At 48.8% G+C, this 11,130-nt stretch overlaps 1 protein-coding gene across 1 annotated transcript; it reads right to left on the bottom strand.

Moving 5' to 3' along the window:
* Positions 1-739: 739 nt before the first annotated feature.
* On the bottom strand, positions 740-11,126 carry LOC133451723 (NAD-dependent protein deacylase sirtuin-5, mitochondrial-like; the record flags this gene model as incomplete). The annotated part of the gene is made up of 7 exons (XM_061730867.1): positions 740-910; positions 2,566-2,681; positions 3,973-4,090; positions 4,793-4,846; positions 5,473-5,560; positions 6,910-7,135; positions 11,052-11,126. Coding segments are annotated over 7 exons (732 nt in total), but the record flags the coding sequence as incomplete, so codon positions are not given.
* Between the last annotated feature and the right edge of the window lie 4 nt (positions 11,127-11,130).

Below are 11,130 nucleotides of genomic sequence, written 5' to 3'. Positions count from 1 at the left end.
CAAAACTCCAACAAAACTCTGGCAAAACTCCGGCAAAACTCCAACAAAACCCCAACAAAACTCCGGCAAAACTCCAACAGAACTCAGGCAAAACTCCAACAAAACTCCGGCAAAACTCCAGCAAAACTCCAGCAAAACTCCAGCAAAACTCCAACAAAACTCCGGCAAAACTCCAACAGAACTCAGGCAAAACTCCAACAAAACTCTGGCAAAACTCCGGCAAAACTCCAACAAAACCCCAACAAAACTCCAGTAAAACTAAGTTTAATTATAATATTTAATTATAATTTAAACTAAATTCAATTTGTGTTCTGAATATTTCTGAGTAAAAATACTAATAAAAAAATCATAATAAAGACTGAAGCAACATTGAATCCTTTATTGTTGCCAATAAAGTTGCAATAAAACATGTTTTTACTTGTTGTTATGAAGTTTTTGAAAAAATAAGAGGAATTTTTCTGAAAAAGGTAAATTATTCTCCAAAGTCAAAGCAAAATACATTGTCCACTTTGTGTCGTACAGAACTCTGATACATTCAAAAATTAATTAATTAAGTACTTAAACTATGAAATATTCTTTTAAATAAATGAATATGACAATAAATAAATAAAAACATATTTTTATATAGGGGTGGGGGGTCCGGTCCTGGGGGGTCCAGACCTCGGGGGGGGTGGGCGGTCCGGTCCTGGGGGTCTGGTCCTAAGGGGGGGTTCCGGTCCTGGGGGTCCGGTCCTCAGGGGGGGGTCCGGTCCTGATTCGGGGGTCCGGTCCTCGGGGGGGGGGGTTCGGTCCTGGGGGGGTCCGGACCTCAGGAAGGGGGGGGGGGGGTCCGGTCCTCATTGGGGGGTCCGGTCCTCAGGCCTCCAGCGCCGGCGGCAGCGTGGAGCCACACGGGCCCTGGAAGTGGAACCTGCAGAGAAACCAGATGGAAGTTCAGGTCCTGCTGCACCTCCACGTTGAAATCAATAGTTACCTTTCTATTCATGCTGATCAATAATCAATACCTTTCTATTATGTTTGTACCTGAAGGAACGGGGTCGTACCTGAAGGAACGGGGTCGTACCTGAAGGAACGGGGATGTACCTGAAGGAACGGGGTCGTACCTGAAGGAACGGGGATGTACCTGAAGGAACGGGGTCGTACCTGAAGGAACGGGGTCGTACCTGAAGGAACGGGGACGTACCTGAAGGAACAGGGTCGTACCTGAAGGAACGGGGTCATACCTGAAGGAACAGGGTCGTACCTGAAGGAACAGGGTCATACCTGAAGGAACGGGGTCGTACCTGAAGGAACAGGGTCGTACCTGAAGGAACGGGGTCGTACCTGAAGGACGGGGGTCGTACCTGAAGGAACGGGGTCGTACCTGAAGGAACGGGGTCGTACCTGAAGGACGGGGGTCGTACCTGAAGGAACAGGGTCGTACATGAAGGAACGGGGTCGTACCTGAAGGAACGGGGTCGTACCTGAAGGAACGGGGTCGTACTTGAAGGAACGGGGTCGTACCTGAAGGAACGGGGTCGTACCTGAAGGACGGGGGACGTACCTGAAGGAACGGGGTCGTACCTGAAGGAACGGGGTCGTACCTGAAGGAACGGGGTCGTACCTGAAGGAACGGGGTCGTACCTGAAGGAACGAGGTCGGGGTCGTACCTGAAGGAACGGGGACGTACCTGAAGGAACGGGGATGTACCTGAAAGAACGGGGTCGTACCTGAAGGAACGGGGTCGTACCTGAAGGAACGGGGTCGTACCTGAAGGAACGGGGATGTACCTGAAGGAACGGGGTCGTACCTGAAGGAACGGGGATGTACCTGAAGGAACGGGGTCGTACCTGAAGGAACGGGGTCGTACCTGAAGGAACGGGGACGTACCTGAAGGAACAGGGTCGTACCTGAAGGAACGGGGACGTACCTGAAGGAACAGGGTCGTACCTGAAGGAACGGGGTCATACCTGAAGGAACAGGGTCGTACCTGAAGGAACAGGGTCATACCTGAAGGTACGGGGTCGTACCTGAAGGAACGGGGTCGTACCTGAAGGACGGGGGTCGTACCTGAAGGAACGGGGTCGTACCTGAAGGAACGGGGTCGTACCTGAAGGACGGGGGTCGTACCTGAAGGAACAGGGTCGTACATGAAGGAACGGGGTCGTACCTGAAGGAACGGGGTCGTACCTGAAGGAACGGGGTCGTACTTGAAGGAACGGGGTCGTACCTGAAGGAACGGGGTCGTACCTGAAGGACGGGGGTCGTACCTGAAGGAACGGGGTCGTACCTGAAGGAACGGGGTCGTACCTGAAGGAACGGGGTCGTACCTGAAGGAACGGGGTCGTACCTGAAGGAACGGGGACGTACCTGAAGGAACGGGGATGTACCTGAAGGAACGGGGATGTACCTGAAGGAACGGGGTCGTACCTGAAGGAACGGGGTCGTACCTGAAGGAACGGGGATGTACCTGAAGGAACGGGGACGTACCTGAAGGAACGGGGTTGTACCTGAACGGGGACATACCTGAAGGAACGGGGTCGTACCTGAAGGAACGGGGTCGTACCTGAAGGAACCGGGACGTACCTGAACCTCATGGTGGCCGGCGTGTCCTCCATGTTGAACTCGGCTACAGGAATTCCTCTGGCGGCCACCTGGGGGGCAAACATGGCCGCCGGGTAAACCACGGAGGAGGTTCCCACCTGGGGAGAGAGAGGAGAGGTCAAAGGTCAGGGAGCCGGGTAAACCACGGTCAAGGAGATAATAATAATGATAATGAAAGCTGCAAGCAGCGATGAACGGGCCTTCACGCGTGTAATTTTCACCAATAAAGATCAAGGACTCAAAACCGAGTCCGATGACAACATCACGAGTCTTTATGTCAAACCATTCAAAAGTTATGGCAGAAAGTAGGATCTATGAAATATCGACCAATCAGAAGAAGGGGCGGGGCTAATTTGCACGAATTATGGTCAAGGACTCAAAACTAAGTCCGATGACTCCACCATGACTCTTTACGTCAAACCATTCAAAAGTTATGGCAGAAAATAGGAACTATCAAATATTGACCAATCAGCTACTAGTATCACTTCCTGTTTAACGTTGAAGTTTGACGCGGCGCCACGGTCACGCCATTTCATGAAAATGTCTTTTGTGTCTCCTGAGCGAGTTTTATGTGAAACAGACGATCCGGCTAGGAGCAGTTTGTTAAAGTACGACACCTGAAAATGGCATAAATTGCGACAAAATTACAGGATTAATTGAAAATGTCAAACCGTATTGTGGGGCTTGAGGAACAAAGTTTTCTAGGGGGCGCTGTTGAGCCGTTAGGCCACGCCCATTAATGCAAACCATGAAATATCAAATTTATCACCAGGCCTGGCTTGGTGAAAAGTTTTGTGACTTTTGGGGCACGTTAAGGGGGAAAAAGACACTAATTCCATCGGAAAAATAATACAATAGGCCGTCAGTGTCAGTGTGAAGGCCATAATAATACATTTTATTTGTAAAGCACTTTTCATAAAATAATCTCTTAACGGGATCTTAACGGGATCTTATGTGTATATGTGTGTGTATGTGTTGCAGGTGTGTATATATATATGTGTGTGTGTGTGTGTGTGTGTGTGTGTGTGTGTGTTTTCTCACCACCAGACAGAGGTCACAGCCGTCCAGAACCTTCTCCACCCGGGTAGCTGTGTGTGTGTGTGTGTGTGTGTGTGTGTGTGTGTGTGTGTGTGTGTGTGTGTGTGTGTGTGTGTGTGTGTGTGTTGCAGGTGTGTATATTTACGTGTGTGTGTGTGTATATATATGTGTGTGTGTGTATGTTGTCATGACGACTTTCACCACCAGGCACCACAGCCGTCCAGAACTTTCTCCACCCGGGTGGATGTGTGTGTGTGTGTGTGTGTATATGTGTGTGTTGCAGGTGTGTATATTTACGTGTGTGTGTGTATACATGTGTGTGTGTGTGTGTGTGTGTGTGTGCTGTCTCACCACCAGGCAGAGGTCACAGCCGTCAAGAACTTTCTCCACTCGGGTCAGAACGTCAGAATCCAGAGTTTCTCCAAACCAGACGACGGCTGGTCTGAGGAGACCGTTGCAGCCGGAACACCTGAATACACACACATGTAGATAAATACACACCTGGAACACCTGAATACACACATATATATACACACACACACACACATGTATACAGCTGGTCTGAGGAGACCGTTGCAGCCGGAACACCTGGATACACACACATGTAGATAAATACACACCTGGAACACCTGGATACACACATATATACACTCATATATATATATACACATGTATACAGCTGGTCTGAGGAGACCGTTGCAGCCGGAACACCTGGAACAGACACATACACACACATATACATTCATATATATATAAATATATACACATGTATACAGCTGGTCTGAGGAGGCCGTTGCAGCCGGAACACCTGGATACACACATGTAGATAAATACACACCTGGAACACCTGAATACACACATATATATACACACACACACACACACACACACATGTATACAGCTGGTCTGAGGAGACCGTTGCAGCCGGAACACCTGGAACAGACACATACACACACATATACATTCATATATATATATACACATGTATACAGCTGGTCTGAGGAGGCCGTTGCAGCCGGGCCTGGAACACCTGAATACACACATATATACTTATATACACACATACACACACCTGGAACAGACTATAGAATACAGAATATAAATACACACACACACACACACACACACACACACACGTATATACTTATATATATATATATTATAATTTTACCGCGGCAGCTGATCCACAGGAATCTGGGCGTCATGAGTGTCTGGATCTGGAGCCCTGAGGAGACAGTTATTGATCTTCATTGATCTTTATTGATATTTATTGATATTTATTAATATTCATGAGTGTCTGAGGAGACAGTTATTGATCTTTATTGATATTTACTGATCTTTATTGATATTTACTGATCATTATTGATCTTTATTTTATATTCATGAGTGTCTGAGGAGACAGTTATTGATCTTTATTGATATTTAATGATCTTTATTGATATTTAATGATCTTTATTGATATTTATTAATATTCATGAGTGTCTGGATCTGGACAGTTAGGCATGTTGAGCTCAAACGTCTGCGATCAATACCTGTTACAATCAGTTACCCAGCAGCCCCTGCTAGAGGGAACATTACCCAGCAGCCCCTGCTAGAGGGAACATTACCCAGCAGCCCCTGCTGCAGGAACATTACCCAGCAGCCCCTGCTGCAGGAACATTACCCAGCAGCCCCTGCTGCAGGAACATTACCCAGCAGCCCCTGCTGCAGGAACATTACCCAGCAGCCCCTGCTGCAGGAACATTACCCAGCAGCCCCTGCTGCAGGAACATTACCCAGCAGCCCCTGCTGCAGGAACATTACCCAGCAGCCCCTGCTGGAGGAACATTACCCAGCAGCCCCGGCTCTTACCCTTTGCCCTCCAGGGCGGGGCAGATGGGGCTGTTGTAGTTGGAGGTTTCCTGACCGCAGCTCATGCAGCGAGTTCTGAACAGACTTCCTGTTTAGAGAAGAATCAGAATTAGAGGAGAGAGGAATCAGCATTAGAGGAGAGAGGAATCAGCATTAGAGGAGAGAGGAATCAGCATTACAGGAATCAGAGGAATCAGCATTAGAGAAATCAGAGGAATCAGCATTTAGAGGAGAGAGGAATCAGCATTAGAGGAATCAGATGAATCAGCATTAGAGGAGAGAGGAATCAGCATTAGAGGAGAGAGGAATCAGCGTTTAGAGGAGAGAGGAATCAGCATTAGAGGAGAGAGGAATCAGCATTTAGAGGAGAGACGGGAGACGAGCACGAGCCGGGAGACGAGCATGAGCCGGGAGACGAGCACGAGCCGGGAGACGAGCACGAGCCGGGAGACGAGCACGAGCCGGGAGACGAGCACGAGCCGGGAGACGAGCACGAGCCGGGAGACGACGGGCACGAGCCGGGAGACGACGGGCACGAGCCGGGAGACGAGCACGAGCACGAGCCGGGAGACGAGCACGAGCCGGGAGACGAGCACGAGCCGGGAGACGGGCACGAGCCGGGAGTCGAGCACGAGCCGGGAGACGACGGGCACGAGCCGGGAGATGAGCACGAGCCGGGAGACGAGCACGAGCCGGGAGACGAGCACGAGCCGGGAGACGAGCCGGGAGACGAGCACGAGCCGGGAGACGAGCACGAGCCGGGAGACGAGCACGAGCACGAGCCGGGAGACGAGCATGTTGAGACGAGCACGAGCCGGGAGACGGGCACGAGCCGGGAGACGAGCACGAGCCGGCGACGACGGGCACGAGCCGGGCGACGACGGGCACGAGCCGGGAGACGGGCACGAGCCGGGCGACGAGCACGAGCCGGGAGACGGGCACTAGCCGAGAGACGACGGGCACGAGCCGGGAGACGAGCATGAGCCGGGAGACGACGAGCACGAGCCGGGAGACGAGCACGAGCCGGGAGACGAGCACGAGCCGGGAGACGAGCACGAGCCGGGAGACGAGCACGAGCCGGGAGACGAGCACGAGCCGGGAGACGACGGGCACGAGCCGGGCACGAGCCGGGAGACGACGGGCACGAGCCGGGAGACGAGCACGAGCCGGGAGACAAGCACGAGTCGGGAGATGAACACGAGCACGAGCCGGGAGACGAGCACGAGCCGGGAGACGAGCACGAGTCGGGCGACGATGGGCACGAGCCGGGCGACGGGCACGAGCCGGGCGACGGGCACGAGCCGGGCGACGGGCATGAGCCGGGAGACGGGCCCACCTCCTCCAGTAAACCCGTTAGCGGGTCGGTTCCTCACCGTGGATCTCCAGGATGTGTTCGTACCCGGCTAGCGGTGCTAGCTGGTACCAGTAAACCCTCACCGTGGATCTCCAGGACGTGTTCCGACCCGGCCCGGCGGTGCAGCTCGTCGATGTTCTGGGTGATCACCGTGACGCTCCGGCCCTGCCGGGCCAGCCGCTGCTCACACGCCGCGATGGCCCGGTGGGCGGCGTTGGGCTGCTTGGTTAGCATGACCTCGCGGCGGTGGTGGTAGAACTCCCAGACCCGGGACGGGTTCCGGGCAAAGGCCTCGGGGGTGGCTAGTTCCTGGAGAGAGAGAGAGAGAGAGAGACGTTAGCTAGCTAGCACTAGCCTCGGGGGTGGCTAGTTCCTGGGGGAAAGACGTTAGCTAGCTAGCACTAGCCTCGGGGGTGGCTAGTTCCTGGGGGAAAGACGTTAGCTAGCTAGCACTAGCCTCGGGGTGGCTAGTTCCTGGAGAGAGAGAGAGAGACGTTAGCTAGCTAGCACTAGCCTCGGGGTTGGCTAGTTCCTGAGGGAGAGAGACGTTAGCTAGCTAGCACTAGCCTCGGGGGTGGCTAGTTCCTGGGGGAAAGACGTTAGCTAGCTAGCACTAGCCTCGGGGGTGGCTAGTTCCTGGGGGAAAGACGTTAGCTAGCTAGCACTAGCCTCGGGTTGGCTAGTTCCTGGAGAGAGACGTTAGCTAGCTAGCACTAGCATCGGGGGAGGCTAGTTCCTGGGGGAGAGAGACGTTAGCAGGGGGCGCTAGCTAGCACCAGGGACTAGCGGTGTAACGACACTAATCTCACGATAACGATACGATATTATAGCAGTATTTTTTAACAACCTTGAATGAGGAACATATGACTGGAAAAAATGGTCTTTTATTTGAAAGACACAAAATACAAAACAATGCTGTGTGTTTTCCCTATTGTTCCAGTTTGTAATGCTTTATAACTGTATATTTGTATTTATTTTTTATTTATTTTAATGTTTATTTGACAGGAACGAAACAAACACATTGTCACAAAGAATGAAAAATGTGATGCATACAAGACGTCTAGCTTCAGCTAATTTGCAGTCTTTGTCCCTGGTCAGGCAAAAGAAGGATAAAAGATACTGAATATAAAATACAATAATACCAATACAGTGAATAATGCATAACACAGCTCCAAAATTTAGATTAAAAATTGCACAAGTTAAATAAATTAAACATTAGTAAAATACTGTACTGACAGTGACTTGAGAGAAGTTAATGTTTGCATTTCTGCTGCTGCTTAAGCCAATGATTAGCTTTGGCACTAAACATCCCTAATTCTGTTTGAGATTTTATTTCTGGTGGTAAAGAATTCCATAGGTGTGTACCATGGATCTATTAATAAAAACTGGTCGCCCCCCCCGGTCCAGGTCCTCAGAGATTGGGGGGGTGGTGTGTACCCAGCACTGAGAGGGAAGACTGACCAAATGTCCTGCATCTTCTAATTTTACCATTTTGGTTGCTCATGCTCCTTGTCATTGTCCCACAGTTGTCTGCTTTGATAAAGATCTGTGACATTGCTTGTGGGGCCAGTCCCCTGACACACTTAAAAACAACTTTCAAAAAAGAGGATTTTGTAAAGTTGGAAAAAGATAACAAATTATATTTCTTAATGATTTTAAAGTGATGCCACTTTTGTGGCTTCTGATCTAAAATGTTTAAAGCTTGTTTGTGGAGTGAGAATAGAGGTGTTGTAGCTGTGCCAGTGGCCCCAGCAGTGATGCAGTAGGACATATGTGAAAGGACCAGAGCATGCAGGTAGAAATGAGCTGCCCTGAAGGAGAGACAGGACCTGGGGCCTCATCTATAAAGCTTGCTTGCGCAGAAAAAGCGCCTGAAAGTTGCGGAAGCCGTCATCTACGCAAAGGCTCGGATCTAAAAAGAAAAAACTAACCGAAAAATCTGCTTATCTTTACGGCAACCCTGACCCTCCCGTAAGAATGTACTTAAGACACGGGGAACTGGCGACGCAGGCTGTGAGGTGGTGAAATGAAGCCAGATTCATGTCATACTCTTAATAATGTCATCACACATCACAACATATATCAGACTTATAATAAAATAGCGCTGATCGTGTTCCTCTGTGTTTGCAGCCCAGTCAGTCAGGACTCTGCTGCTGCTGGAGCTGCTGCAGCCTCCTCTTCACCCACCCCTTTAGGACAGAACAAATGAGGGGCTGCGTTTAGGGAGCCCCACGGAGCCCCTAAAGGGACTCAGATTTTTTTTCATATGCCTAAATTAGGGTTCCGCGTTAAAACGATGCAGAGCCCACGGCGTAGGGTACGCGGCGACGCGCACCTACGCCGTAGGCTCTGCGTTGGTGACGCGGAACCATAAACCCGCCCTGAGCAGCTCTGAGGGGAGACGGGAGAGGAGGAGGGGGAGCGGGGGGTGAAGCGGGGCTGCGGGGCCGTTCTCGTATCGCTTTCATACAGTGTCTTGATAATTTGCACTTTAAGGCTGAGCGTACCGTTAGTTTTTAAACTGTAAAAAGTAAGGGGGACAAAAACATGATTTTGAAAAGACGGGGGGACGCGTGCTGCCACTCACTCGCTTTATTTCATACTGTTTATATACTTATTCTAACTTTAACTGTGACCACAAAATAATATAGTTTTATTGTCCTCCACCTCATCCTAAACAGCTCGATCTCAGATCTCAGTGAAAGTCAGTGTCACGGTGGCTCGACACGTCTCATTCATTCTGACGCCAAACAGGCTGCAGGAAGCCACTGCGCATGCTCAGCAGCCTCATTCATATGCATTTATGGTATGAAGTGGGCGTGTAGAGGGCGGGATATGAGGCGGATTCAGCTGCGCAGCCTTCCAGCTGGACTGTGATTCATAAAGCAACATTGCGTGCAAGTCTGCGTGCACATGGTTTTATTGATCCGGATTTTTTTTTGCACCCGGCATTTTGGGCTTTTGGGTGTACGTGCACTTTTAGTATGACTCCTACGCAGTCCATTTTAAATGAGGCCCCTGATGAGTCTGAAACTATTTAGACTAGTTTTTACAGTTTTAGACAGCTTCTTTATATGTGCTTCAAATTTAAGTTGAGGATCTAAAGTTACACCTAAATATTTAAACTAATTTACCACTTAAGTTTTAAAGAGAAAGCCAGGCCAACCATTTTCTACAAACTGAACTAAAAGTAAATGTCAGGTTTGCATTATGATCTTCAGTTTCATACAAGTACAAATATTTAGACACAAACTGAATAGTTTCTCTCATGTTTGATTTGACTTTTTTCTTTTCCAGAAATTTAACAACTAAAATGAAATAAATAAATAAAGTATGAAAAGTCCCAGACTCAAATGCAACATGACTGTTATTTACTGTTATTTAGCCACTTGCTCCACATATTCTATCCACAACTGGAATCCAAAACGCCGCCGGAGCGGTGACTTAAATATGGCTTTTTCTTCTATTGCTACGTTGTTTTCTGTTCTACTGGTAAATCCTACCTACAAACTGAAACAACAAGCATTAGAAAGATGGGAGTGGGGGAGCAGATTAGCTCCCGCTAGCTCACAGCGCCCCCTGGTGGTGAAACTAAACCACTACATTGAAAAAGAAATCAGCGTCTGCTCGTATCGACTGGATACATTTGTCCCAATATCAGCTGCAGTTTGTCTCCTCCACGACTCGTATTGGACGGTTTTGTATCGATACATCGTTACACCGCTAGCCAGACGCACAAACATCTAGAGAAGAGACGAAAAGGAGACGTTTATCTGTTTAGTTATGAGTTAAACGATGGAATGACCTAACCTGGATTTACAAATGTAAAGCTCATTTTCAGTTTCCAAAAAAGAGATTTGTAGAACAATCTTTGAAAGCTACAAATGTTAATGTTTATTTGTTTTTGTATATTCTGTATTGGTTTTATATTGAAAGAATTCTGGAAAGCTTATTTTGGTATGTAGGACAGTTAATATAATAATATTAATATTAATATCAGCACTAGTTTCTGCCTTAAACTCACTATTATTAATTATTATTATTATAGTGTTTGTATTGATGTTTGTGTTGATAATGCTCGTAGTGTGACATGACTGAATAAATAATTTCAAAATAAAACCTGATGTGACTGAATAAATAATTTCAAAATAAAACCTGATGTGACTGAATAAAGAATTTCAAAATAAAACCTGATGTGAGTGAATAAAGAATTTCAAAATAAAACCTGAGCCTGCCACTTCCTCCAGAATCCTCCGGCTCCTCTGAAAGTTGGAACTCCACTCTCGGCGCTGACGCCGGCGCCG

The sequence above is a fragment of the Cololabis saira genome, chromosome 10 (genome assembly GCF_033807715.1).
Source record: "Cololabis saira isolate AMF1-May2022 chromosome 10, fColSai1.1, whole genome shotgun sequence".
NCBI classification, from domain to species: domain Eukaryota; kingdom Metazoa; phylum Chordata; class Actinopteri; order Beloniformes; family Belonidae; genus Cololabis; species Cololabis saira.
This window is presented reverse-complemented; position numbering and strand designations above follow the sequence as displayed.